At 53.5% G+C, this 27,289-nt stretch overlaps 10 protein-coding genes across 10 annotated transcripts; 2 read left to right on the top strand and 8 right to left on the bottom strand.

Annotated features, from left to right (window-relative positions):
- Positions 1-562: 562 nt before the first annotated feature.
- NEUTE1DRAFT_40359 (uncharacterized protein) lies at positions 563-1,516 on the bottom strand (the record flags this gene model as incomplete). Its single annotated transcript, XM_009850549.1, has 2 exons — positions 563-967; positions 1,019-1,516. 2 exons carry the CDS (start codon positions 1,514-1,516, stop codon positions 563-565), a joined length of 903 nt encoding a protein of 300 aa, XP_009848851.1.
- Positions 1,517-3,758: 2,242 nt separating this feature from the next.
- Positions 3,759-4,505, bottom strand: NEUTE1DRAFT_116574 (uncharacterized protein; the record flags this gene model as incomplete). The annotated part of the gene is made up of 2 exons (XM_009851512.1): positions 3,759-4,144; positions 4,223-4,505. The coding sequence occupies 2 exons, from the start codon at positions 4,400-4,402 to the stop codon at positions 3,899-3,901; spliced, it is 426 nt and encodes a 141-aa protein (XP_009849814.1).
- Positions 4,506-4,854: 349 nt separating this feature from the next.
- On the bottom strand, positions 4,855-7,021 carry NEUTE1DRAFT_79855 (uncharacterized protein; the record flags this gene model as incomplete). Its single annotated transcript, XM_009851511.1, has 5 exons — positions 4,855-5,509; positions 5,636-5,943; positions 6,004-6,058; positions 6,134-6,339; positions 6,637-7,021. The coding sequence occupies 5 exons, from the start codon at positions 6,799-6,801 to the stop codon at positions 4,855-4,857; spliced, it is 1,389 nt and encodes a 462-aa protein (XP_009849813.1).
- A 1,604-nt stretch (positions 7,022-8,625) lies between these two features.
- On the top strand, positions 8,626-9,523 carry NEUTE1DRAFT_61173 (uncharacterized protein; the record flags this gene model as incomplete). The annotated part of the gene is made up of 3 exons (XM_009851510.1): positions 8,626-8,798; positions 8,886-8,897; positions 8,997-9,523. The coding sequence occupies 3 exons, from the start codon at positions 8,700-8,702 to the stop codon at positions 9,180-9,182; spliced, it is 297 nt and encodes a 98-aa protein (XP_009849812.1).
- A 234-nt stretch (positions 9,524-9,757) lies between these two features.
- NEUTE1DRAFT_39574 (uncharacterized protein) lies at positions 9,758-12,922 on the bottom strand (the record flags this gene model as incomplete). The annotated part of the gene is made up of 5 exons (XM_009850500.1): positions 9,758-9,840; positions 9,948-10,390; positions 10,460-11,811; positions 11,876-12,240; positions 12,334-12,922. The coding sequence occupies 5 exons, from the start codon at positions 12,920-12,922 to the stop codon at positions 9,758-9,760; spliced, it is 2,832 nt and encodes a 943-aa protein (XP_009848802.1).
- Positions 12,923-14,105: 1,183 nt separating this feature from the next.
- On the bottom strand, positions 14,106-15,779 carry NEUTE1DRAFT_121367 (uncharacterized protein; the record flags this gene model as incomplete). Its single annotated transcript, XM_009851509.1, has 2 exons — positions 14,106-15,207; positions 15,267-15,779. The coding sequence occupies 2 exons, from the start codon at positions 15,777-15,779 to the stop codon at positions 14,260-14,262; spliced, it is 1,461 nt and encodes a 486-aa protein (XP_009849811.1).
- Positions 15,780-16,181: 402 nt separating this feature from the next.
- Positions 16,182-19,023, bottom strand: NEUTE1DRAFT_61165 (uncharacterized protein; the record flags this gene model as incomplete). Its single annotated transcript, XM_009851508.1, has 4 exons — positions 16,182-16,783; positions 16,854-18,109; positions 18,169-18,764; positions 18,830-19,023. 4 exons carry the CDS (start codon positions 19,021-19,023, stop codon positions 16,280-16,282), a joined length of 2,550 nt encoding a protein of 849 aa, XP_009849810.1.
- Positions 19,024-19,779: 756 nt separating this feature from the next.
- On the top strand, positions 19,780-20,601 carry NEUTE1DRAFT_79845 (uncharacterized protein; the record flags this gene model as incomplete). Its single annotated transcript, XM_009851507.1, has 1 exon — positions 19,780-20,601. One exon carries the CDS (start codon positions 19,855-19,857, stop codon positions 20,599-20,601), a length of 747 nt encoding a protein of 248 aa, XP_009849809.1.
- A 200-nt stretch (positions 20,602-20,801) lies between these two features.
- NEUTE1DRAFT_116572 (pantoate-beta-alanine ligase) lies at positions 20,802-22,739 on the bottom strand (the record flags this gene model as incomplete). Its single annotated transcript, XM_009851506.1, has 1 exon — positions 20,802-22,739. One exon carries the CDS (start codon positions 22,549-22,551, stop codon positions 21,475-21,477), a length of 1,077 nt encoding a protein of 358 aa, XP_009849808.1.
- Positions 22,740-23,351: 612 nt separating this feature from the next.
- Positions 23,352-25,460, bottom strand: NEUTE1DRAFT_99752 (uncharacterized protein; the record flags this gene model as incomplete). Its single annotated transcript, XM_009851505.1, has 4 exons — positions 23,352-24,142; positions 24,212-24,355; positions 24,434-24,754; positions 25,067-25,460. 4 exons carry the CDS (start codon positions 25,458-25,460, stop codon positions 23,352-23,354), a joined length of 1,650 nt encoding a protein of 549 aa, XP_009849807.1.
- Between the last annotated feature and the right edge of the window lie 1,829 nt (positions 25,461-27,289).

The following is a 27,289-nucleotide window of genomic DNA, read 5'->3' as shown; positions in this document are numbered from 1 at the left end:
TCCCCCCCCCCCCCCCCCCCCCCCCCCCTCTCTGCTCCCCTCGTACGTCTCTCGTTGTCTTCCTCGTCATCCCTTTATTGTTTTGTTAGTTCTGGGGTTCTTTGTCAAAGGATAGGAGAGGCTGGACATACCTTGATCAAATCAACTAACTCGCCGTCATCGTCATCATCATCATCATCATCATCATCATCATCACCATCATCATCCTCGCTCAACACCACCTGCGGCCTGTTTTTCTGCGCCGCACCCAACAAAAACCCCTGCTCGTCTCTCTGGTCCCCTTATCCGTCACGAACCGCGTTTTTTTTTCTGCCGGGCGGTCGCGAACCTTGCGAGTGTCCGTCAACAGCAGCAGCAGCAGCAGAAGAAGCTTGTGCGGCGGCGGCGGCGGCGGCGGCTGCTCTAGCGGTTGCTAGAGGTGCTGAGGTCGAGGAAGAGAGGAGGCAAGAGGAGGATAAAGAGGAGGAGTGGGAAGTGGTGAGGTTGGTGGTTGATGGAGTTTCGGAGGAGTTGTTGGAGATGGCGGAGAAGCGGAGGCGGGCGAGAAGGGAGAGGCGGTGTTCTAGTTGGAGAACACGCGCCCCGAAATTGGGTCCCGGATTACTCTCGGGCCTCGAGGTGCAAGCCTGGCTTGCTTCTGCTTTTCGAGGTGGGCATCTAGTGCCTTCAGCCTCTTTTCCTCCTTCGCTTTCTCGACGGCTCTGGTAGCCATATCCCTGGCCAGGCGTTCGTCGTATCCTCTCTTCCACACCAGATACGCTTTTTCTTCGCGCATCTTCTCCTCCCTTGCTTCGGAGAGCCCCGAAGCTCCCACCAGCACCAAGTCAGAAGCGCGGCGCCTTGCGGCAGCACGCGCGGCTCTCGCAACAATCTGGTCTGACAACCAGTCGATGTCATCATCAGACGGGTAGAAGTCGGATAACACCGACATGGTTTCGAAATCAGGCCCTTCCGAATCAGGAACGTTCTACGCTCTGTCATCTTCCGAGTCCCAATCCGATGGCGCCATGTCCAGCACGTAGTCTTGTGCCGAACATGCCTGTGACCGCACTGGGGTGTGACGGACAGGGGTGGAGGAGGTGTTGTTGAACGAAGATGTGGCCGAGTGGTCGCGCTTGGGTGAGGAGGGAGGTTTGGTGGTGGCCATGGAGGCGATGGTGGCGTCGAAGAAGTTGCCGAGGTACCGGATTCTGCTTTCCAGGAAATCGAGGGTCTCTTGCGTCATGTTGGTTTCCTCTTCTGATGTTGTTGTTGTTGGTAGCAGTTGCTCAGCCAGCCACCGAAGCGCTTTGCCGAAGTTGGTGGAGAGTCGGAAGGCAGGACCAACGCCAGAGGCAAACAGGCCGGTGGTAGAGGCGATGGCTTTGTCGATGGAGATGATGGTTGACATCCAAAGAGGTAGGAGGAAGGAGTCAAGTTTGATGATTGTCATGATGGCAGCTTCGTAGAAGGTAGAAAGAAGTGCGTGAAGCAACGCGGCGAGCGCGGAAGAATTCGAGAAGTTGTGGTTGTTCATTGTGGGCAGGAGCAGTTGTGTCCGTTGAATTTGCAGATGAATTTCGATGCGAGCTAGTGCTTTCCGATGCGTGCGAGTGCTTTGCGATGCGTGCGAGTGCTTTTCGATGAAAGTGCGATGAAAGTGCGATGAACTTTGTTGTTCTGTGATTAGAGGAAAGGGGAAAGGAACGCGGAACGAGCTCGCACGGAAGGGAGAACTGTTTATGAAACAAGGTGCAGGACCACCACGTGACTGGACAATGCATAAGATAGGCCCCAGGCTATGTATACAGTTATGAAGCAGCATAAGTTCTCATCAGACCCCCAGTGAACACCCCTCCAGTGGGCACTTGACCCTGGGGGGGGATCTGAAGGCCCCAGGGGCGCCTCGTTCGCATCTACAGGCACTACGAACACTAAACTTGCAGTGCCTTAGAGACCCAGGGTGAGCCTATGCGAAAGGTGCCGATGCCAGGAGACCGAAGAGGCCTAAATATTTCAAGAGCCGGGGGAGTTGCTGGTTCTTCAAGGAGGTGTTCAGGTAGGTAGGGACCTGAACGAAGGCGGAACTACAGTTGACAAGTCCACTGTAGTGAACAAGAAGTAGCGGCCGTGAGGATAAGTCTCAGAGGGAAGGATAGATTGACCCAACACCACTCACCATGAGCCGAAAAGAGGGAGTGATAGTTGCTCGGAACGTGTAGTTACAATAGTTCTGATCCATCTGAAGTACCAGACTGTAATTTGCTCCTACCTGTAGACAGATTCCACCGAGATAACGACAGCTTTGACCTTGAGACAGACAGTTCAGATGGATTTGTGGTCATTATCAAGCTGTCACAATGATCCATAGAGACGTAGGAGGTTGACCACAACAACCACTTTAGAGTGTCCTCAACTACCTCTAGTCAGATTGTCGTGGACGAGACCATGGCAGTTGTGTATAACATGTCATTGGTCAGCCCTAATTGTGGACCCTTGTGCTGTCTTGGTTCCTGCTTCCATCCTGCAGTTTGCCATCCATCCCGTCTGTACTTCTCGTCTGTACCTCCTCCCGTCTACGCATGCGGATGCATTGACCTGCCCCTTCTGGGACGGTACCTAGCAGGTCGCTTCCGTAACCGCGCGTCTTGCCTGATTCTCCTTCACTTATCCTTATTTTCACCTCTTCAGAATAGTACCCGTCCAGTTTCTCTGCAATCAAACTGAAGCAACGATGATCAGCAACAGTAGAGGTAATTAGAGGTAGCCAGTCCAACTGTATGATATTACGAAATCGACTACCTACATGCTCACCCACGACCTACAAGATTCGGCGATTAGGTACCTTTTGCGCTTTGATGTTTCTATCAGAGTAATTCTAGTGGCCCGTGCTCCCACTACTCCTCCATGGGTAGTACAGTATAGACCGTCTCCCTCCACGCCATTCTATTCTCTTTTTCTTTTTCCCATCAGGATCATCACAAAAGCACTTCTGGCAACACCTTACTACTACTGTTCAAGCCTATCACCCCCTCCACCACCATTACCAAAATCCTGAAGAAGGTATCGACGGGAATGCTACCTCTACATACCAACGGCAAAGACATATACACGGCTCTGAAGCTTGCCACTTCTCGTACACTTTACGTGCCTCAGTGTCCTCACTTGTGTCTATTGCAACAGCAACCGTCTGGTCATCATAATGGGATTGTTGTTCTCCTTTTCGGGATGGGTTGGGAACTTGGAATATGACATGGGACAAATGTTTCTTCTTATCGTAGCGGGAAAATCTGCAGGGGACATCGGTTAGGCGGATCCGCTTCGCTAGCCAACCGATCCCACTTTCCATGTCCCTGCCAAGTGAACAATTGCTGATTTTAATCCCTTTCACAGACCTTCGCAATTGAGGATTCCTTCGGCACCACCCAGCTGACCAGCGCCCTCGACCACCAGGTCACCGAAAGGATGCTGCTGTCTGGGTAGGGTCTATCGAGGCTGCCGCATCCCTCTCAAACGACAGCTCCTCCCACTCCCACGCCATTTGCCGCCTCGGCCTCAAGATCCCGTCCATGCTGTCCGTCAAAGACGGTTTCTTCTACCGGATTGACCTCGCCGGGTCTGAAGCAGACAGGGGGAAGAAACAAACAAAGGGAAGGGCGAGGCGAATCTATGTGCCTTGGTGGCCACTCGCTGCTGTCCGGGTCGTATGGGATCAGTCTGTGGCGGCAGGTGGTGGTCAGAGTAGACGCGATAGAGGCTGAGGTATCACTTAAGTGGGACGAAGGCGACACGGTATCATTACATGACTGTCTAGGTGAGATAGGCAACCCCAATATATACTTGTTGGATGGTCCAGATCAAAAGGAGGACATGAAAGAGAGAAGTGTCGAGGTCTAAGCAATGCATCCATCTCATGGTCTCAGCAGTTTCCGCCCGCACATCCGATCGAGTCAACCCCCTGTAGATGGTGGTGCAACTCGGCAAGCTGCGCCTCATTCTTAAACACCATTTCCTCCACCCTCTCTAGCACATGGGGATACTTTGCCTGGAGCAGTTCCCTCGACTGTTTACGTGCCTTGGCCACGGCCTCGGGGGCAAACTTATCCTGGAAGAGCTTTGCAAAGATGGCGCCGAATTCGGCGTTGATTTCTTGTGGAAGAGCATCCTGAATCCCACGTCAGCGTCCTGACTGTGAGGTATCACAGGTTCATCACGGGAAGAAGAAGAAAGGGGCATTCCTTACCTGCAACAAGATGCCGAAATCCAGGCTCGGCACCCACCACTTCTGTTCGAGCTTGAAATCGGCCGAGGGGTTTTGCTTTTGAAACTCCTCCACCCGTGCGGTCATTGTGGCTAGCTGCTCCTCGCGCGAAGGCAGCTTTTGCTCAGACTTTGCCGCGTCGCTGGTCGTCGGGGCACTCATGTTGTCAAGGGGATTTGCAGCAGATGGCTAGGTGAATCCGTCTTTGGCGAGTGTAGGAAGAATCAGGCGAATGGGATGACGTGACTGGGGTAAGGATGGCAAGAAACTAGCGAGAAATAAAAGGAGACGACACGAGGTCAAGCTGGGAGGGTGCTGAGCACTCTACTTTATATGCTAGAGTTACCCCTCTGGTTGCATGTAGCAGTGTGGCACAGGACGGGCAAGCATTCTGCCTATTGGCCAGAAGTTCGTTTACAAAGTACCAACAAGCTCGGGGGCACATGGTGAGGTACATGACACAAGCAGGTACCTGGACTTTCGCTAACTACATATGATGTACATGCAAGCTGGAAGCAAATCTTGAATTTCCCACTCCCCCGCCCACGGCCCACCACCCATCAAGAAACGACCATCCAACAATCCTCTCTCAAGTCTACCCAACCGAGCCAATTTCATGGCAAACCGAGGTACAACTCCTTCAGCTTCTCAAAGTCCGGCGTTCCTAACCCAGTCACAGCATCCCACGCCCGCCTGGCGGGGAACGCCTCGCCGACTCCGCACCCGTGATTCTTGCCCAGCTGCACATCGCGCAGCACGCCCGCCTTCCGCGCAGCGTCAGAATACAGGACAGGGTTGAGAAATCCGACGGTGCTCTTGCCGGCGTGCAGCCGCGCGTCGTTGATCTTGGCCACCATGGCGGCAACGACGGGCGTCGACGCCGACGTGCCCGACACAGCGTGGTACCCGCCATGCAGCGCGACTAGAAAGCTCCGCGCCATGGCCGAGATGTCCGGGTAGCCCCTGCCCGAGCCGTTGAAGTAGCCTTGCCGCGCCAGTTCGGCGGCGCCCGGCGCGGAGGCCAGGTACTCGTGCGTCAGGTTACCCTGGTACCACGGCGCCGGGAAGAGGCGGCTGAAGCCGCCGCCGGACGATACGGTGTTGTTGTCGTCGAGCGCCGTCTCGCCCGGGAATGACGACGACGACGGAACGCCACTACTAGCCGTCGTGCTGCTGCTGCCGTTGGAAACGACGGGCAGAAATTGCGTACCGCCGACCGACGTGACCCACGGGCACGAGGCGGGGAAGACGGACGCAAAGAACCCCTCGCTGGCCGTGCTGTTCTTGGGGTCGTTTGGGTCGATACAGTAGGTCAGCTGGTCGGCCGGCCCGCGGTCGGCCGAGCCCGTCAGCACCGTTACGCCCTGCAGGCCCAGCTTGAGGAACTCGAGGCACTGGCGGCGGGCGTATGCGTCCGAGTACCAGGCCTCGTTCCATGCGTACATGATGGCGATGACACGCGGCGGGACGTGCGTGCCGCAGTCGCTGGCGTTGTAACCCCCCGGCGCCGGGTCCGGGTACACAGGGTCGAACTGCGGGTCTAGGCCGGTGCGGCAGTAGTGCTCATTGAAGGCGGCCAGCATGATGTTGAGGTTGCCCTGCACCACCAAGTCGCCCACCTGGATGTTGGTCACGGGGATCGGCTTGGCCATGGCCATGGTGTACTCGTAGTCCAGGTTGGGTTCCAGGTTGAAGTTGGTCAACTGGTACTCGGTCTGGCGCGTCCCGCCCGCGATCGACATGAAGTCAGGCCGCTGACCGACCAGGTCCGAGGCGAAGTCGCCAAAGAACATGTCAAGGTCTTCAGCCAGCCACGCGCTGTAGGAAGGCGTATATACACCCAGCGAGTTGTTGGGGTGAGCTTTCTGGCCGGCGCCGTCGTCCATATTATACAGCTGCCGAAGGCACTGCGGCGCAATATATTGCAGGCAGTCGACGTCGCGCGTCTGACGTGCACCTATTCCGCCTTTGGGCGTCGGCGGGTCCTGCACTGCAACAGACTTGGGCGCCGACGAGACCGGGTCCGGGTCCGGAGCGGGCAGGACATAGTCGATGTACCTGGCCACTCGTGCCGGCAACGAGTATCGCTCCGACGCCGTCTGCGTTGTGGAACCGTTAAGATGGCGGTACAGGTGGAATTCGGCTCCCAACAGCTGCTCGGCTTGCCCCACGCTGACGTTAAACGACAAGAAGGTGCCGTCCCTAGACAGACGCATGGCCGACCGCGGCACTCCAGAGCTGTTGAGCCATCTCCCCACTTGGCGGATGCTTTCCCTGGGTGGCGCAAAGAACTGGGCGATCCTGTTTGGAGTCCAGTGTTGTCCAAAGCTGGGCGAGTCAGGGTCCGAGATGCTCTCGAGGGCCTGGGCCGCTGTGCCAGAGATGTCTTGATCGACAGCAAGTGCCAAGTCGATGTGGATGGACTGGTCACTAGCAAGTCTTGCACTCCTCTTCCAGTGCGAGACCGCTGGCGAGATGGCCGCTCTTAGCACTGTCCGTTCGTCGGCCAGTGCAAAGGCCAGAGAGAGGTGGCAGAGAACGGCCACCAGTGTTGCTCGCATCTTGGCGTCTGCCGGGGACTTGGTGTTGATGGTTGGGCTGTAAAGGTGGTACCAGACTTGCGATGGGCTGAGCCTGATGTTTGGTTGCAATCATGGGGTAATGGGAAGACTTTAGATTACGTGTAGCCTCAACCTTTGACTTGTTAAAGGCTTGAGATAAGCAATGTCTTTGGTTGGATAACTTCCGAGGAGTCTCGGAGCCTCTTTATTAGGAACTCAGCTGGCTCAACAAACACTGTCACATTTTGGGGTGAACAAAGGTTGAAGGATGAATACGAGCTGCTCAACCTGCTCTCGCCGACGATCTTGGACGGTACCAGCAGCAGGAACGTCTTATCTGCGTTAATTGATGACAGTCCGTCTCAGCCTTTCAACCAACCGGGCTTCGTCAACTACTGCTGACAGTAGCTACCTCTAGGGATGAAGGCATCAAGTGAGGCTGCCTTGCCGTGTTTCCGGCTTCGCATTTGCTGCGTTTTGGATCCCCTCCAACCAGCCAGCATAAAGGAAAGTGACAACATTTTGAAGGAACGTGACAACATTTAGCGTAAAGACACAAGATCCCTACGCGTTGTAGTGAAGGCTGACAAGCATAGATATTGATGCAAGGACTTGACCTCGTCAAGTCTGTGCCGCTGCCAAGGTAATAGTAAGTGTTTGGTTGCAACTCCCCGAATGCAACGTACGGGCCGCTGCGGGTTGCGGGACGACCCCCGGATTCAATAGAACCATTTGACACATGCAGGTTGTGCTTCCCGCGCCGATCAATGTTGGCAAAGAGTGAACAACAACTGAGTGTCATTGGTGTGCATTGGCTGAGAAGGGCTACTACCTATGCACTTACTCTGTGGTTGCTTAGAGCCTTTTGAATTGGAAATAATTGCCTCCCATCTCAACCATAGCGCGCTACCCGGGTTGTAGAAAAGGATCTCCGGGATTGTCCAATAGTTGTCAGATTTTCCAATGAAGTGTATGATTTTGTATTGAAACTTGTCTATAAATCAGTTCCATCCTGAAAAATCAACGCCTGGGGGTAGGGATGTTCTTGTTACGTAAAGCGATATTGCCTAGTCATGGTCCCTTCGTCGTATTATCATCTAATATAAGTATTTTACTCATGAGATTCTTTTTGATGTCATGTTCATAGTAGGCGATTTTGCCAAAGTAAATTATTTTGGTCTTAGAGACGGGTTTAACGTCATCCTGGAGATGGTCTTGTCATCTCAAACTGATCCATGGATCATTTTCGTGTATAATTCGTCCTGAAATGTATTTTCCAGTTGCAAGAACATCGCAAGGATCCTTTTCAACAACCCAGGTGGCGCGCTATGGAACGAATCCTATGTATCCAAGGTGCCTAGGTAGGAAGGTGGGTACTGTATGTAAGGCAAGTAGACGTAAGGTAGGTCCTGGTTAAGGTAAGGTAACCAGTTAGAACTTGTTCAACAACCACGTTCACAGGATGGAACACACTGGCTCGAAAACAAGAAAGGATCGCCGATTGTGTCTATGATGGCAGAGCTAAAATAGACAACCACCAGGCTTCAGAAGGGGGGAGAGGGGGGATGGAGGATGATTGTTGTGCCGCTCTTACTGTTCCATTGATGGATGAGGTGAGGACAGGATGCAGATCGACGCAGTCGAGGTAATTCCAATATCACACCGGTATTCCAAGGGCTACCTCGTTGAGCAAGTGATTTCTTGGACTGCGTGGATGACCGTGGGGGCGACGATGACCGTGCAGGCGACCTTTCGTTGACAATGAACTTCTATAAAGAGGAGCAAGTTTCCTAAACTCTGACCAGAAAAAACCATCAACCTTCACATCCACAGTTCCTCATCAACCATCAACCATCAAGCACTCGACCTTCCACCAAAATCAAAAACCACCCTACACAATGCTCTTCACCACCGTCCTCACCTCCGCCCTCGCCGGCCTGGCCATGGCATCCCCTGCCGCCCGCATGGACCAGTCCATCAATGGCCTTCAGCAGCGCGTGAGTTCCCCCCCTCCCGCTCTCCCTTCTTAACCACATGGGTAGTAAACGGCGGTTCAGCTTGCTAACAAAGTAATCTCACTATAGGGAGTCCTGGCTGTACGACATCCCCCATCCTCCCTAGCCCCAACGCCTGCCTATCTTGCCTACCTACCTCTCTCCTATGATTAAATTCTTGCCACTGACATCCACCCCCAGGAGCTTTGCATCGCCGCTTGCCTCGCCTCCGCGTGCGCCGCCGGCCCTCCCGCCTGCGCGGCCTGCCTGGTCACGTGCCTTGGCACCGCCAACGATGGCGGCGAGGTTGTTCTTGACGCTATCACCCTCGAGAAGGCTGTTGTCGACAAGGTTGAAGGCTATGTTCCTCAAATCACCAAGGCCTAAGTTCTCTGTCACAGGGGCTCAGAGGGGGGGCGATCATGAAGGTGGTGAGATGGGATGATGAGTTGGTTATCTTCGCTTCTTCGAGTTGGCGTGACACTGGCTGCCCATGGACCAGGAGTCGTCTTTTTGATGATGGTGGAATTTATTGATGGAATGTGCGGGTTGCTAAATATGATTATTAAGTACTTTTCTCGGACCTCGAAATTCTCGGCAAGTAGCCTCGCAATTTAACCAAATGGAACAAAACGTGGAGCGAAATTCTAGTGGTGACAGGGAACTTGAGAAGTCTACCATAGCGAAACGTCTCGGCAGAGATCATGTATACCGAATTTTAACCCCATCCCAGAGAAGAAGAGCCTCCTGCCCCTTCCATATGCTGTGAACTCATAGTGCCTGACCTTATAGGCGAAGGGGCCTGGTGGTACCATCTCTGGTATGCTTGTTGACTAACGCCCACAGCCGAAGAAGGGGGACTAGGTCTGCTTTGGTGTGTCGGATGAGTCTGATGCGTCTGATGCGGCTGGTGTCGGCTGCTTGAAGGAGTGATAGCAAGATTTGGTTGAGCAATCGTCAAATTAGGTATAGTAGGCGAGTTGGAGTACGTAGTTGCTGCCGCTGTGGAAGGAGTCCTGGCAGCTGGCGCCTGTTGTTGCTGAGCCTGCGACGACGTACCAAAAAGCTGTGATATAGAAGGCGGTCTCGAAGGCAACGGAAGCGGTAACTCCATCGTTGTCTGCCCGGTCGCCGAGGTCAGACCGCCAGCACCAAGTAGAGCCGAAGCGAAGGCTTTTCCTCCTTCTACTCCTCCTCCTCCTCTATTGTTGTTCCCGTTGGCAGCATTTGTACCACCACCACCACCGTTTGGCATCTCAACAACTCCCCAGCTCCAAGCCCTCTTCATATCAGTCACCAAGCTACCCAACCTCCACCCAGTCTCGGTGCTGATCCTCTCAAGGATAGCCAATGCCTCAGTCTGCTCAGCTCGATCGGATAGCACACCGCTCACGGTCGCAACGCAGCGAGTCACTATCGACGCCACGGCGCCATCTTTGTTATGCGCCGCGATGCCGCACACCTGCCGAGCGTGATGTTGCTGAAGCTCGCGGTTGGCGTCGCTATCGCGCGGACTGACGGGGCTTACTTGGGCGAGGATGCACATGCCTACGTGGTAGAAGAGGCGGGCGATGAGGGCAGGGCGATTGATGAGCCTTTAGAACAACGAGGCTTGTTAGTTATTTTATGTTCCGCATGGAAATGGGTAGAGAGATGAAGCTTACCAGACATTAGGAAACAACGACCCACTCGAGGACGAGCGAACATATCCATACGGCCGCATTGATCGCGGACAGTTACTTCTCCAGGCGTCGCACATGTCATTGAGGCTCTTCCACTCCGTGAATCGCCTCTGGAGACGCATCTGTTCGTCGTGAGGCGAGGTTTCTTGGTATCGTGACACGCTGTTGTTGTTTGCAGAGCAAAAGTTAACAACCTTGGCGAGGACGTAGAGGATGCGTTGCGCCCAAAGCTCTTCCTCTCCGCTGCCGTTACCAGCGCCGTAGCCCCCACCGCCCGAAGCACCGAGCCGATGAAGCCCAAAGGGCGACTGGTGATCATTTTCAATTATTTTCAGATTACTGTCGTTCCCCGTAACCGCTGTACTATTCGCAGCAGTCGCCCATCGGTCAACATTCACATCCAGCCCCCACTGATCGGGATCCCAAACAGTTGGGGTCTGCTGCCACGAGTTCATCATCACCAGCGCCGGCTGCAAACAGCTGAGCACCTCCATGCACCCGTTGAACCAGAAACAAGCTTCCCCCACACCAGTCCCCGTCGCGGACGCCGAGTTCGCGTTCCACCCGCATTCCTTTACCAGCGCCCTGGCGCAGCCGGCGATGTGGTAATCTACTGCTACCCGCTGCTGTTGCTGCTGCTGCGATCTCGATAACGGGAACGGGAACGGGGATGGGGACGGGTTCCCGCCGCTGTTCATAATGTCGTACGCGTTGAGCACAGTAGCCGCGGTGGCACACTCGGCTGCATTGCGGTCCGATGGTGGGCCAGTCTGCTCGACGTTATGCAAGAGCTCCATCATTGCGAGATCGTAGTACGAACAGGCTTTGTTGACACTGCTGATACCGGAAGGTTGGGAAGAAGATTGTTGTTGTTGTTGTTGTTGTTGTTGTTGTTGTTGTTGTTGTTGTTGTTGTGTTAGGGAGAGGTGCATGGTGCCACAGGCTAGGAGAGCATTGAGAAGCATGGGTGATTTGAGGGCTAGGTCGGGCATCATGTTGGCGAAATGCTTGCTTTTACTAAGGATGTCCATCCAGGGGGCGACTTCGCTAATGAACACTTGCATAAGATGGATTTCGGAATCCGTGCCAAGGTAGTCCCGTTCGACAGTTGTTTTCTTTGATGGGGTAGTCCTGGCTGTTGAGTTTTCTGACATGGCTTCGGGCGCGTGTTGGCTTTGGCTGGTTTGCAGCCCGTAGGTCGTCAAAGCAACGCTTTGCCGTGCAGACTGACTTTGATGGCCGTGCTGGGAAAAAGAAGGCACCGCACTCGATGATACCTCGCTCCTCCTGTATCCTTGGGCTTGTGAAGCCCAGGCATCCTTTGTTGTGTGGTGCTGTTCAATTTCCGTCAGTAAAAGTGCACTCTGAATGATGATACTGACAATACATTGTGCTTACTTGTGAGATCTTGACCCGCATCGTGAAAGGACCGTCGCTGTCATTCCGCAGGTGCAGATCTTGGGGTTGGAATAACTGATTTCCATCGTAAATGGGCTGGTTAGGGAAGAGTTTTATTATCAAGCCAGCAGCATCACTGCCTTTGTCGACCACATCCTGTTCACCAAGGCCCGGAGTGACGTCGTTGTCCGGGTGGTAGGTCTTGCCGTCACCGGCATCCTGTTTCTGAGCGACAACACGGAGCGTGGCATTCAGTTCTGTCTCATGAGGCGGCGTGACGGCGGTGTTCTGATCCAGCCGGGGATAGCGTCCCAATCCACCCTGATACTCCGACGCAATCAGCCGCGACTCGTCATGAAATTTTACTGTAGTAACCCCTGTGTCAGCATCTTCCATGCAGTTATGCAGCCTTCCGGTACCGGCACCGAATTCTTGGATTTTTGAATGGAACGGCATACCTGACCACTCCAACGTAGGCGGCACAAATGGCGGACTTTTGACTCGGGTATCGATGAAGTTCAGGCGTAGACCCCGTTTGCATTCACGACAACTCTTTCGGCAGTTGTTGCATTCCGGGAAGGCTTCATCGCACTTGAGGTGGCGGCCACGGCAGGTTAGACACCCAGTGCGGACCCGGCGAGACTTGTTGTTAGTGTTGACACTGCTGCTCGTGCTGCCGCTTTGCGGTATTGCGTTGGACTTTTTCACCGTGATATCGCCATTCTTCTCACGGTAAGTGGACTTGGGAGCTCTTGGACCCGCTTCAGTAGAAGGCCCTACTTCTGCATCATGATCTTGGCCATGCTGTTGACCTGTGCCCCAGCCTGCGGTTGAGGATGCTAGAATGCCTGATATTCTTACCCGTTTCGCTGGCGACGCCTCGTAAGGGCCACCGCTAGTCGGATATGAGTTGGCGACGGCAGAATAGGACTGTGAGGGATCATCGAATGCAGCAAGATGGGCTGATGATGGCGGCGGTAAGGCACCATGCCGTTCAACAATCCGTTGATTTGTGTGTATTTTTGGATGTTGGACGCCTGGATTCATTTTTTTCTGAACCCAGACCCGGGCCACCGACGTCTGCAAGGATGTTCAACGCAGCAGGGGCCGCAAAGGCAACGCCACGAAGCGTGTCTCGGTGTCGAAGAGGTGATAGATCTGTTCTAGAAACACGGCAACCGTGATCAAGGAGACAGCTCAGAACTTGCGAAAGTCGGGCCGCGGCGTCTCCCGATCGAGATCCGTGGAAAGAAAATAATAGGCAGGCAGCCGAACGCTCGCCAATACATGTAATCTGGGAACAGGGAGAGGTAAAGTAAAGTGGATGCCTCGGAAGTGATGCTGCGTTTTGGGTCGATAGAGCAACTCCGGTCGAGCCGTCCGAAATTCTTTCAGGGGAAGGCCTAGTAGAAGAGGTAAGAATTGTCGAGACACACAAGACATAGCGCTCTTGAGGGACATGGATATGCCAATGTGAGCAAGGGCTTTGATGAAGGGAGCCTACGTGGAAGCAGTGATACTGGCTGGGGGCACAACTAGGTTGACTCTGTAACTCTTTGGCGACTATCCAGATGGCACAAGGGGAACCATATGCCCATTTGCTCCAATGCAAGCCAAGGTGAGAGTATGCATGTCTTGGAAAGTGGTGTTATGTTCATGTGCTGGGCTGGTTACAGGCAGGAGTACAACAGGAGCCTTTGCAAGGATGGCTGGGGCAATAGAGGCTTCATGACTGCCCTGCTTGGACCGGAGGGACGCCATGACAAGAGCTAGTTGGCTGGCCAGATCTGTGGGATCGCGGTATGGCTTTTCATTCCGATTTCAGCTTGTCGGCGTCAAGATTTCGCATCGATAGAACGTGACTTGCCGACAGATGGCGTCGTAGGGGCCGATGGAGTCCTGTCCAACTGGCCTATCACCACTCTTGAATTGCACAATAGTTTCCTGTTTGGGGAGCCAGCCATGAGAAGGGGCAGATCGGGATCTGGAACGCCCGCTACCCGGACCGGGTTGGGGAACCCTGTCAGGCCTGTGTCAGAGAAGTGCATCGGCTTGAGTTGCCGAGCATGGAATTGGAATGGCGCCAAGGGCATGATCTCCTGCGAACCTACACCGAGTCACGAGCTCGCTTGCCAAGCCTGAGGAATTCTGGAACCATATACGGAGCATGGCAGTGTGGTTGTCGAGTCAAACCTCCTCCCCTGGCATCACGGACACTCAACGTCTATTACACAGAGTGAAATGGGGTCATTTATGTTGACCTCGATTGATGCTGCTTCCCGTCTTTGCTCCACGACTGGGATGACAGGAGTGAAGATGCAATCTTTGCTTCTCAGGTGCTCCCAAGATACTTAAATCCACGTTGCCGCAGCCGCATCGAACGTCTAGAAGACATCCCAGAGACTGACCTTTCCGTCCTTGCTTCCAGCAGCCAGCCAATGTGCCGCCTTTGCCTGTCTGAGACGCTTATCCCTGACTGTCACTTCGACAAGCTTCGGAACGACGGTGATGAGGCTATTGTCCATGTGTGGTTTTTGTGTTCCATGGCCCAAGGAATCAGACCTAGTCGGTTGGGTACCAGTGGTCCTTTCGGTTGCCGTTGGATTCTGGCCGTTAATTGAAGGAGCACCAGTGTTTGGTGCAATATGGGCGAAAGCGACAGCGTAGCATCCAACTTGGTGCCATTTCAAGACGGCAACCTCTTTGAGCGTCTTTGTGGAATAAACGCGGATCTTGCTATCCCAGCCAGCAGTGGCAAAGATCAGGCCATCAGAGCGGATTTCGATGCTTTGCTGTCCTGCATGTTTTGTGTTGACGGTCTTCAGCGGATGAGTTAGTACTTCTTCGGGCTGGAGTGTTGGTTTTGGTTGCGATGAAGGATTCTGCTTTGCTTTAGCCAAGGCCGCACCAAGCAGAGACTTTCCAGCAGCTTTGTCCGCTGCGTTGACAGATCTGTTGCTCTCCTCACTCCCAGACACTTGATCGGCCTGAGTCGTTGTGACGTGTGTCGGTGTTGTATTCTGTGAGACCACAGGAGGCAAGGGGTGCTTAGCAATGACTGCATCTGCGCTTGACGTGAGGAAGAAATCCCGGGCAGGAGAAACAGACAACGACAGGATAGGTTGAGAATGACAGGTTGCTTGGTAGAGAGGTACCCAGTCGTTCTTGACGGGGTCCCGATGAGCTACTATAGCGAGGCCATTTTCATACCCAGCTACCAAGGTTAAAGAGTCTGCCTGGTTGAACAGTGCCACGGCCATGACCATGCCGTTCTTATCGCCCAACTTAACAGTATGGCGGCGCGTCTGGGAAGGGAGATGAAAGATGTCAATCTGTGGAAGTCAGCGAGTTTTCGGAGGAGAGAGATGGTTTCTTCATCGGTCGTAATTACCGCTTCGGACGCCAGCGTGTTGGGAACTGCGATGAGTAGCTCAGACTCCGACTTTGACTCTTCTGCTGTGTCTTGACTTTGGTCTTCCTGCTGACCTGGTAGTACAGGAGCCGAGACAGGACAATATGAGAAAGAGCAGAAGTTCATGGTGTTGACTTCCAGGAGATGCAAGATCCATGGCTTTGGACGCGGTTCTGTGCATGGGTCGAGTGGAAGAGTCGTACTCATACGGGCCTCATCATCGCCGGTGAGCTTCCAGACAATGAGCTTGTTGTCCCTACCATGGGTTATGATGCGGTCGTCACCCCATCCAGCAATTCCTAGGATGGCGTTATCATGAGCCTGCCATACCGCGCGAGGCCTCATGATGGTCAGGTCCCAGGCGATGACGAAACCATCGGCATCACCAGTGACGAGGCGCTCATTGTTGCGAATAAAGGTGGCGGCATGTACCTGCGCCTTGTGACCTCGGAGGATCGACTTGGGTGTTGGAGGTCGGCCCTCGACCGCCATTTCAACAAAGTCCGCAAAGGCTGTAATACACTGATGCTGCAAGTTGGCGAGACGCCGGGGTTTGGAGGTTTGAGGTTCGAGGTTGGGGATGTAAAACGCAAAGATGCGAATCTGCGGACGGAAACAATCCGAACATTCCTCTGGTGGACGGGCACGACGGGCGTCATAAATTGTTAAGGGTCATAACTTTAATCGTGACTCGTGCTGTGATTCTTGCCAAGACCCTACTTCCCGCCCTATTCGTAGCTGGATGGTGGAAATGTTAGTGCAATTGCGCTAAGCGTGAGCTAGTTCCAGGCACTGCGATGAAGCCACAAGCAAAGGAACATTCAACTAAGAACCAGGGCATCAAGCCAAGGTAAGAAGTTGACGACCACAATGGGAAGAACAAGATCACATACACTAGTCTCAGAATTATTATTTCGATTATGCATGAGCTCTCTGTTATTTCCTCGTCATGTATTGTATCATAATTCCCCAAACCCTCCACCAACCCTCCCTCACAAGTGCGCCCGATTCTCCAGGGTCCTCCTCCTCTTACTCTCCTTCAAATCCGCCGTCAAGATCTTTTCCTCTTCCCTACTCAACCTCGCCGGTGCCGCTCCCTTGCCCTTTCCTTTGCCCTTTCCTTTCCCCTTCTTGCTACCATCCGTACCCGCAATCGCTTCCTCAAACAGCTTCTGGCCCAAATCGTCCGTCAACCTGACCACTCTGGTACTCACCGTGGCGCCATCACGTCTGTTCTTGCCTTCTCGCCTGCTGGACGCGATCTTCTCGGTGAAATCCCACAGACGTCCGGAGGCAATGAGAACGCCCGAGATCTCGTCTCTGGCGGGCCGCCATTCGGGTGCAAGACGCATGCGCGGAGGCACCTTGGGGTCTTTGGACTTGACGACTTGGATGATGCCTTCTTCTTCAAAGCGCTGATACGAGTTCTTGAGCGTTTCTTTGTTGACGGCTTCAAAGTAGGAGAGGTCGCCTTGGTGGTAGAGGGTTTTGCCGAGCTGTTGAGTACATTGTTAGTTGCTCTTGAACCAAAAATGCCGCAATTCCCAGAAATTCAGAGTGACCTACTAGTTGTGCACTTTCCTGTGCCTTTGAAAACTGAATCCAGATATCATCCTTCTGCCCCAACGGAGGCGTCAACCCCATAATCGACACTGAAGCAAGCCAGCTTGCCTCGATGAAGGGCCAAATGAGAAAGCAGTAAAAATCGTAGTTCTCTCTGCCCGCCGCGCGCTCGGCATCCGACAGCCCGACCTTGGTGATCGCGCCTGTGAGCTCATCTCTTTCTAGAAAGACGACATTATCCGCCTCTAGCCCCATGAGCGTCTTCTCCAAGTTGACAGCCAAGCCCTCGCCCGAGTAGATGAATTCGCCGCGGAACAGCGACGACAGGAATAGTACTTGGTTGTGCAGGTCTTGGTACGGGATGTCCTGGATTGCCGGTCCGCCACCACGCTTGACGCGCGTATAGAGAGCCGCAGCAACTAGCGCTTCGGAGATGAACAGGTGGATAGTCATGTTTCGGTAGAAGGAGAGCTGGAACCGGTCAACGGCGTAGTAAGTAGTTTCCGCCAGACCCTCGGCCACGCCAACCAAGTCCTTTCCGAGAACCTCCAGACCACGTTCAATCACGTCTGACACCGGCGTGTTTCCAAAATGGGCGACACGTCCACCCTTGGCTCGGACGCGGGCCGTCAACCACTCAACACGGCGGATCAGTTCAGCACGGCCAACACCACGGCCGCGTAGGGTAAGTAAAACGGTACCGATCAAGGCGGTCGGCATCACCACCGAGACGTCGTTGATATCCGCCAAGACCTTGTACCCAAGGGTTCGGAGCAGCTTCTGCCGCACAATGGGGTTCTTCATGTCTTTCCAGTTAATGCTAGATGGTACCTTGGACAGCCTGATAACCTGTTCATCAATGAACCCCCGGAGGCTCCATGGCTCATGGAAACGCACATCAACCCTGCCGAGGCGCAGTGACAACACACTTGATCCGCCACTGAGGAAGTCAGCCAGGTTTTCCTTCTTCTTGGGTACGCCCAGCAGCTCGGTCACGTAGCCCTCTGTTTCCACCACCTTGTCGTATTGGTATGATACGGGGCAGATGACGGTGTCTTGGACGCGACCGGATAGGATACTGTCGAGGATAAAGCTGAGAATGCCGAACTTGGGCGGGAGCAGCTTGCCCGTACGTGAACGACCGCCTTCGATGAAGCATTCAAAGTTGTAACCGCCCTGGAGAAGAACATCAATGTAGGCTTGTACCAGAGTTGTATAGAGTTGGTCATCGCCAAAGGAACGACGGATAAACATGGCGCCTGTCTTAGCGGTTAGGGTGGATGTCTGATAGGGAGCATCTTGGAAACGCGTGACCTACCGGCATGTTGCAAGAAGTTTCCTACCAGCGGAAAGTTCAAGTTGTCACCAGCAACAACGACAGGCATTGTCAAGCCGAGTCTGTAGCAGAGCAACTGCGAAGCCACATAATCGACATGCGATCGATGGCATGGTAAAAAGATGATGCTCTGTCCTTTCTTCTCCGCTTCCCGAGCCACATTGCGCAACCTCAGCACCTCTTCGCTCGAGACGTGGATGCCTTGATGGTAGGCCCTCAACAACAGTTGAGTGACCATGTAGTAAGCACCTCTGATGAAGGTCTTGCTCTCCATCTTGCACACCATGTTGTCCGTGAGCTGCTCTGCAACCTCTTGGAGACTCTGGACGAGTACAGAGCGACGCTGGTTGCGCTTGGTTTCGAAGTTTCTGTCATTTTTGTTGAGTAGCCCCTGCTTTTCCTCGACTGCCAGGCGCATTTCTGCCAGTTGTGCGATTTTGGCCTGCAATAGGGTCGCCGACATAACCTGAGACTTGATGTGTTCGGTATAGCCTGGGTAGAAGACGGGCTGGCCGATGACATCGTCGTAGGCGCGCCAGCCTGTGCCCGAGACGTAGAGGGAGACTTCGCGGAGGAATCTGGACAGCTGTGTTAGTGGTAGGATTTCCTTGACCAAAGCACACCCTCTTGACAGAGAACGTACTGTAGCGGCTCGGAGCGAAAGCGCGCCATGTTCTTCATCAGAGCCTCCTCCTTCTCATCACCTAGGCTACCCTTGGAGGGCGCCACAAAGCCGCTGGGCTGTAAAGTGATACGGTCACCCAAAATGCGCAGATCGGGCGCCGAGTCCTCGACCTGAGCCGGGCTATCGTCGCGTCCATCTTGCTCGTCGGCCATTATGTATTGTTGACTGCTTTTTGATCCTATTTCCCAGTCTTCTTTCCACTTGGCTTTGTCCGATCCAAGTTGCCAATGCTATTACTCCAAGGGCACCAGTCCTGTCTTGCGTTGCTGGGTGCGCGTGGGGTGAGGCGCACGTCTCGATGCAAGTGGTTGTCGTCGGCAGGACTCGGGAGGTAGGTACATATGACTTGGTGAAAGAGAGCAAAGTGGTATAGACTCCTCGGTATTAGGCAGTAATTGGAAATGACCTTATCCAAGGAATAATCCACGGGTATCAGTGTCGGAACATCAGAGTCGAATGAGTCGTCAACTTGCCACTGCAACCATCATCACGAGCAAAAGAGAAGTCAACTAAGCGAGAGATGATTTCCTCGGTTCATGTAGACGGGAATAATACACTAGTTCTAGTATGCATACCTAGGTACCACATCGGGAATGCTAAACCGCCCATCCAAGGGAATTGTTAGAGCGTCCACTGTAACGAAGCCGGTGTGATCTTGCCTGCCGCCGCTGGAAAGCGTCACCAGCAGGGATCACACAGCCGTTAAGGTGCTTACAGCGGGGTAACACAAGCCGGGGCAGGAGGCTAAAGCCAGACAGGGAAAGGTGCGGTGCCCGATTTCTGAAGCTTTTTATCTTGGCGCCTTCTTCTTCCCTTATCACAAGTCTCGAACTTGTCCGGGCATCGCAGGAATTGGGAAATTTCCATCAGCATCTTGATTGACGTTTGCGACAATCGATTCTACACCTCGAAATCGATCCCAATCCGCTCCGAACCCAAGACTCTGTAACCGGAGGAATATCTTCCCTCCCATCACTCACACAATGGAATCAACATCCCAAACCTCCTCCAAAAACCAACCCATCGCCGCCGTTCTTCTCTCGCGCGCCCATGACCCCGAAGAAACCAAACGCATCCTCACCGAAAAGATCCAACAACGCCCGCTCTTTCTTTGCCCATCCTCCCCTCCACCCTCCGACGCCCGCGCCGCCCGCCGCCGCGAACGTGAAAAGAAGCGCCTCTCCCGCAAAAAGGCGTTAAAACCCAAACCACTTTCGGCCAACGAGCGCCGCAAGCTCGGCCTCTACGACGTCCCTCGCTCGGGGCAGAAATACGCCTTGTTCGAGCCGCTGCACCAGCTTTGGCTGGGGTACATTCGCGAGATATTGGGAAACGAGATACACACGGGTGGCGAGGGTGCGGCGCCGAAGCTGACGAGCGCGGATTTCCATGGTGCTGAGGTCGAGGTGGTGAGGAGTGGGTGTGTGAGTCGGGTGGGGTTGAAGGGGATCGTGATTAAGGATTCGAGGTTTACGTTTGAGGTGGTGACGAGGCGGAATCAGAGGAAACTGGTGCCGAAGGAGGGGACCGTATTTAGGATTGAGGTGCCGCTGGCGACGGGGACGGCGACGGTGGAGGAGGGACAAAGTGACGAGAACAAGCAGCAGCAACAACAAACAGAGGCCGAACAACCAAAGATGATCTTTGAAGTACACGGCGAGCAGTTCCAGTTTCGGTCGGCGGATCGCGCGAACAAAAAGTTCAGGTCACACTTCTCCAAGATTCTATAAGGCGGAGAGGAGGATAAAGATACGACACACGAAACGATACTACAACCCAAAATTCTCGACCTCTTCGTTTGTCTCGGCTGCTTTAGGGAAATACCGTGGAACGGGTGCGAAGGCGGTTCCCATGGGAGCCCTGATGCGGCCAGTGAGCGAATGTGCTCAAGATTCCGACTGTCGCCACGAACTCTTACGGGGACGAGCTCATATGGGGACAGAATTGCTGCTGTTGTAGCCAAGAAATGGTTAATGGGAGCTGCACCTTCCTACCGGCATCTTGAGAGGGTGTCTCAGGATCAAGAGCCGATTCGAGACGCGCAAGATGCGCGATTAGCGACCGCGAGGCCTTCTTGTCTGAGTTCCAGGACTACTGTGGCTTGGGGTCAAGCCAAGGTCTCTTGACCAGCAAGTCAAGAAGCGGTAGAAGGACGGATGAATGGAACCAAAACCACGATCACCCAGTTCCAATGGCTCTGGGGTGTTCATTGACGTCGAAGGGCCGGCTGGACGGGATGGGAGGTCTGTCGCTTTGGGCTTGTGGTTCTGCTTTGGAGGGAGGAGGTGGTAACATCGGAGGTCTGACAATGGGTTATCGTCACTCCAGCATGAGCAGTCCGAGGAGAAGGAGACCACCAGGGATGAAGTACGGAAGCTTAATGGCCTCGGTGCAGCAGACAAGCTACATAAGAACTATCCAACTTGTATAGATATGACACGCAAATACAAGTTTAAACGAAACGCTGATCGCCAATGACTCTAACATGCGTTCCAACGGAAACTCTATCGCTTACGCCAATCCATGCAAAATGCTTTCTAACAACGACAGCTCTATAGTATAGCGAACAACACAAATATCCCGTCACTTCTACCCCGTCACCCTTACTTAGGCGGCAAGATGATGTTATCGATCAACCTCACCAGCGGCCCCCCACTATGTCCCAAATCCTCTCCCTCCTTTGGCTCCTCCACCGGCAAAAACCTCACCGCACCACTCAAAATCCCTCCCTTCTTGGTATCAACCGTTTCGAGCTCTAGCATTGTGTCCGGATCCGCCAAGCTCAAATAATCCACCTCAAATTTGACCCTCTCGCTCGGGCTCAACTTCATCTGCTCCGCCAACGTCTCCTCCATCACTTTCTGGGCGGCACCCAAAACCCCCTCTCTATCTCTCTTCCCTTCCCCAGCCGCATAAGCTTCCTCAGCCGCCTTCAGCGCCCTATACAGCACATTCGCCACTTTCCGTCTTCTCTCGCCCAAATACACATTCCTACTGCTCAACGCCAACCCATCTTCTTGGTCTCTCGCAGTAGGCACTATCACCACTTGTTCAATCGGCATCAAGAAATCCTCCACCAGCCTCTTGATGACCACAGTCTGCTGCACATCCTTTTGCCCGAAATATACCCGATCGGGTTGGCACACATTAAACAGCTTCATACAGACCGTCGCCACGCCCCGGAAAAACGTCGGTCTGCTGGCCCCCTCCAGCACCTCCCCGACAGGCGTGATGGTGACAAACGACCCCTTCGAATCCGGCTCCTGCCCGGGAAACCCGGCAGGGTACATCTCCCCCGTCGTCGGCGCAAAGACCGCCGAGATGCGTCCCAGATTCTCCCCATCGTCGGCAAGCTCGCGATCCAACTTGGCCAGCGCCTCGCAGTCCGCTTCCCAGGTGACAGGGTAACTGCCCAAATCTTCGCGAACGCCGAATTGCGCCGGGTTGACGTAGATGGAGACGATGACGTGGTGGTTGTCCCGCGCGGCGGCCCGGATCAGACTTAGATGGCCGGCGTGGAGGGCGCCCATGGTGGGGACGAGGGCGACGGAGCGCGAGTCGAGGGTTAGGGGCTTCCGGAAGCGGCGGACGGAGGAGACGGTGCGGAGGATGCGGATCGAGGTGTTGGGGATCTTTTCATAGCCCGGGGAGGAGGGGCTGGTGCTGCAGGCGGAGGCCATGGTGCGCGTTGTGGGAGGGGTAGCGGTGGTTGGGAATTGGGTTCGTGTGGGAGTGTGAAGTGGAAGTGACGCAGATGAGTTCGTGGTTGCGCTGGTTTGGGTTGTCGAGGTTGAAGAGAAGCCGCGTGTGGCCGTCAAGGTGGATCGTCGGACAATGGACAGTGTGGACGTGGACGAGGACAAGGTTGCGCGCCGAAACAGGGCGTTGGTGGATTGCATCCGCATTGTGTTGCTAAATGACTCTTGGCAACTAAAAGAATAAAGGAAGTAAAGGAAGAGAGAACCAAGAACAGAGGCAAAAACCTCTCGCCAGCGAGCGGCTTTTTTTCCAACTATTTACCGAAACAAATGGAATTGGATCCTCTTTTTCCCCTGTGATGATATCTGCAGCGAAGTTTTGGGGACGGCGGGCATAACGGCGTCAAATGCGACTGCGGGGTTGACATGTGCTAAAAACAATCATGTCAGGGCTTGGCCAGCTGCATGGACGATCAGTTGGGGTAACTGTACAAGAAAGGGGTGTGAAGTAGCCCAGAATTGGGAAAAGTATAGGCTATTTAGTGTAAAGACAATATATACCAACCCGCAAACATGGCTAATTTCCCCATGCCTTTTCCCTCTTCTCACTTTCTCCCCAAAACAACCCTCCAACTCAACAAAAAGTCCCATCAACTTGAAGAACTCCTTCTATTACTACCCGGCATCTGTATTCCCACAACCGGCGAAGGTACAAACGTTAATAATGCCGATTTTCTCGCCGTCGACAATGGCGGCGGCTGTCTCATCCATGTAACTGGCCTTCACGATGAAGGAGGGGATGTCGGTCCTGGTCCTGATCCCCCGAGAGCTTCATACAAAGTCCTTGCTGCCATCGGTGGTGTTGATACCTCCGGCGATTTCGACGCCCTATTACCACCACATCCACAAGCCTCTTTATCCCACTGTCCCTTCCCAGGTTTTCCAATTGTACTCTTGCTAGGATTCCGACTCAAACCCAGAAGCTCCACAGTGCTACTATTCCTAGTATTCCTCACCATCACCAACTCCGGCTTCTGAGGCTTCTGTGAGAGATTCACAATTTTCGCCGTAGCCGGGTATGCAGGTATGACGGGCGTTACCCGCCCGGGTATAGTGTATGTCAGCGCAGTGGCTTGGCAGATGCTGCTCGCGGTGCTGGTAGCACTCTCTCCGCAGAAGTAATCGTCCGAGGCATACGAGAGACTCGACCGGCGCGAAAGGGACGAAAGACCACCGAGACTGGCAGCATCGGCGCTGGGGCTGACAGGGCTGACGGGGCCGGGATCTGTAGCGCCGACGCTGACATCGCTGACGGATTGCCGTATCGAAGTGCGGATGGCTGTGGCGACACCTTCAAAAGTTCTTTGGGATGTTCCTCCTATGCTTTCACCTCCAATGCTTCCTCTACCACCCTTGTCATCGAACGGATAAGGGTCCTTCTCTGGAAGCTTTTCGGCACTCTTTGAGGTTGAAGTGAGGATATTACTGGAAGCAAAATTGCTGTGGCGCTTCTTGTTGTGTTTGCGTTTGCGCCAGAGGAAAAAGAGGAGGACGCCGAAGACCACGAGGCCAGCTAAACAGTCGACGGAGAACCGTGGTCAGTGAGTTTGTCTAGGTGAGAAGTGTGTATAAAGACACTAACCTATAGCGCCAATGATGGCTCCCTTCTTCAGCACATCGCCTGACGAACTCTTCTGCTTTCCTTCAGAGGCTTTCACACTGTCCGCCGGGTGTGTACCCAAGGTAGGCGAGGTAGCTGGGAGTTCAGAGCGAGTTGAAAAGCTTTCTAGTTTGGGGTTAGCAACTTCCCAAAGGCTTCCGATGGAGAACGGATCTGGTTCAACAAATAATATTCTGAACACACCTGGTCTCGTGACCCCATCTACAGTCGTTGGTGTTGTTTTTGGGCTTGAAGGGCGCTTTGTATGACCAGTGCTGTCATCACCGTGCCCCGGCGACGGGCCTCCATGTACCACTGTCGCATCGGCTCCCGTCGTTGCTTCGCCAGCCAAGTCCTGGCTGTCCCATGTTGTCGGATACACAGGTGAAATCAACGTCGTAGACGGGAAGGACTTCCTTTTAGGGTTGGTGGTTGTCCTCACCGGTGGCGTTGAGCTGGATGACGTTGAAGCTTCTGTAGGGATAGGTCCCGAAGTGGACGCTGCGATACCGCTAATGTCTAGAACTTCACACAATGTCAGGTTAGTTAGTTGTACTATTGATGACCGCTCGGGGTGATAAGGTGAGTCTGTTTCCACTGCTTCCGGCGGGCGTTGCTCCTTTCCCCTAGTCGTTTGCCCTTGAGTTTGGGAGAATGTTATACTTCAGACACATCTGCTGTAACCTAAACGGGCTTGCTTCCCATAATCTACCATCGCGCTCGTGGTCACCGTTCTCGTGGTCGTGTGCTCTTGGGAAGAAATCGAGGCTGACTCCGGTGTGTTTGCGAGGGGTGGGTCCGGGGTGTTTACGATTGCAATGAAAGAAAATCCCTTACCTGCAGTATGTGGTCGAATGAATCGTGACCAGGTTGCTGGTTCCAGATGTGACTTGAAATCCGGGGTAAGCGAGTGATAGAGCTTCTGGGCATCACTTGCCGTCGGGCTTGTGGTCACCGTTTGCGTGGCCGTGTGCTTTTTGGTTATGGTGCGTTCTTCTGTGACCGTTCGCTCCTCGTTGTCGTCCTCGCCCTCAGCGGGGGAAGGATCTTCATCACTAACCCTCCCATCATCGCCCACATCAGAGTCACTGCCGTTACCTGACTCGTCTCCGGAACCCGAGTCTTCACCGTGATCTTCTTCTCGTTCTATGAGCCGTTCATGAGTACTGTATCTTCTTTCAAAAAGTCCTGACGGAGACATGCTTCTTCCTCGGCTGCTGGCTCTGTCCATCGATTGGTATGTCGTTATCATCGCTGTCAATACCGCATTGCCAAGTTGTCTGATGACAATCTTCATCAATCATCAACCTTCAAGTTCCCCGAATGTTGTTCTCCTGATGCGCTGTTCGTGCTTGAAAGGAGTGAAATGGTTTGGTGTGGGTCCGGTAAGGCTTCTTCTCAGCCACATCTGTCGACTGGCTATTGGAATAATTGTTAGAAAAGAGTGAATGACGAGGAATCCAGTAACCGACTCAAAATCTGTCCAGGTGTCCCCCGGAGAGTATATGTTTTGCCCACTCCCCCGATGAATCACCGCCGGACATTAAGATCACTTCTTGCATCCCGTCTATCCGGCCGGCTAGTAACAATCACGAGGGGGCAAATGCGCTGACCGTGGACATATAAAGACAAAGAAGGACGCGGCTCTCTCGCTGTGAGGCATCATCTGGTTCAAGTGTCCCTCAAGCAATCTTGGAACAAAGAAATGTATACCTCTGTCTAATGTTTGGGGTTGTTCAAAACAAAGCATAAGGACTAGACAGTCGCACGGGACGGGAGCAAAGGAGAAAATAGAACAATGCGCCATACGGACGTTAACCGGGCCATGTTGCCTGTTACTGGCTGTTCATAGCATTTGTTCGTTTCCGTAGATATTTGCAGTTGTTGAAGAGGTTTTGTCATTTCGATCGCTGCTTCGTTCGTTCAAGAACAGCAAATCATCAATCTTTATGGTTGGCTGGAAAAAAAAAAAAAAAGACTTGTTTGTTCTTGTCTATCCGATCCCTGTTATTGCCTGGCAGCCTTGGGCGAGGGCCGATGCTGATAATGGTCATTGTAGTTGAACAAACATCTCAACATGGTTGTTTTCTTTTTTGCGCGTTTCATGCCGTCGTGTAACTTGGCTCGAAGGTCTTTCTAGGACCCATGGATCTGACGATTCTCATGATAAAACATCTCCGGGGATGTTCCGAATTGAAGTTGTCGGAAAAGAAGTGGTTTGGAGGGTTCAGGATGGTAATTCCGAACAACTCGCCCGTGGCATTTGAAGGCTGGTTGCATCGACAAATCCTGTTCTGAAACAAAGGATAGCAGAAGTGCTGCAGAGTTGAGTCCTGCGCGGCGAGAAAAGTTCAGTAGGTACCTCTATGTACCGACGGTAGGTTGAAACCAGTTTGAACCACTCGCTTCTGCCGGCTCTTTGCGACTTGCTTATCGATTTTCACAGCGAGCCAAAAATCCTGGGAAGCACTTGCCCAGAGTCGCTCCTCTTCCTGGTAGAAAGTAACTTGCAGGAAAGGAAGGAGCAAAAGGGAAAGGGGAAGAAGTTTCCGTGCGGGCTTCGCACCTCCCTGACAACACCCGCCAAGCCAAACTCTGACTTGAAGACGGCCCGGGGATGAAAACGATGGAATCGAAAGAAACCAAGAGAAGAAAGAAAAAGCAAAGTCCAGTCAGAGTCTCCGAGAAATGGGACCCTCGAGCCAAGAAACCCAACCTATCACGAAGTAAACAAACCCCCTTTTCCCTTTCGCCTTTAGCCCACCTACAGCTGAACCCCTGACCCATGTCTGTCACCTCCAACCCTCAACTCCACCACACAATCAGTTAACAACCTCTGATTTCCCAGTTCAAAAACACATCTCCCGGTAGCAAGAGCATCAAACAATCGGAAGCCATCCTTCATCGGGTATGGTGTAGCGGTAACATCGTTGACTCTCACTTGTTTACAAGTGTCTGTTTCCTCAACAGCCCCGGGTTCGACTCCCGGTATCCGAGCTATAACGATCAACCTTCTGGTTCTCTTTTTTTTCTTCTTTCATTTTTTCCATCTTTCTTCTT

The sequence above is a fragment of the Neurospora tetrasperma genome, assembly GCF_000213175.1.
Source record: "Neurospora tetrasperma FGSC 2508 unplaced genomic scaffold NEUTE1scaffold_2, whole genome shotgun sequence".
In the NCBI taxonomy this organism is placed as follows: Eukaryota; Fungi; Ascomycota; class Sordariomycetes; order Sordariales; family Sordariaceae; genus Neurospora; species Neurospora tetrasperma.
This window is presented reverse-complemented; position numbering and strand designations above follow the sequence as displayed.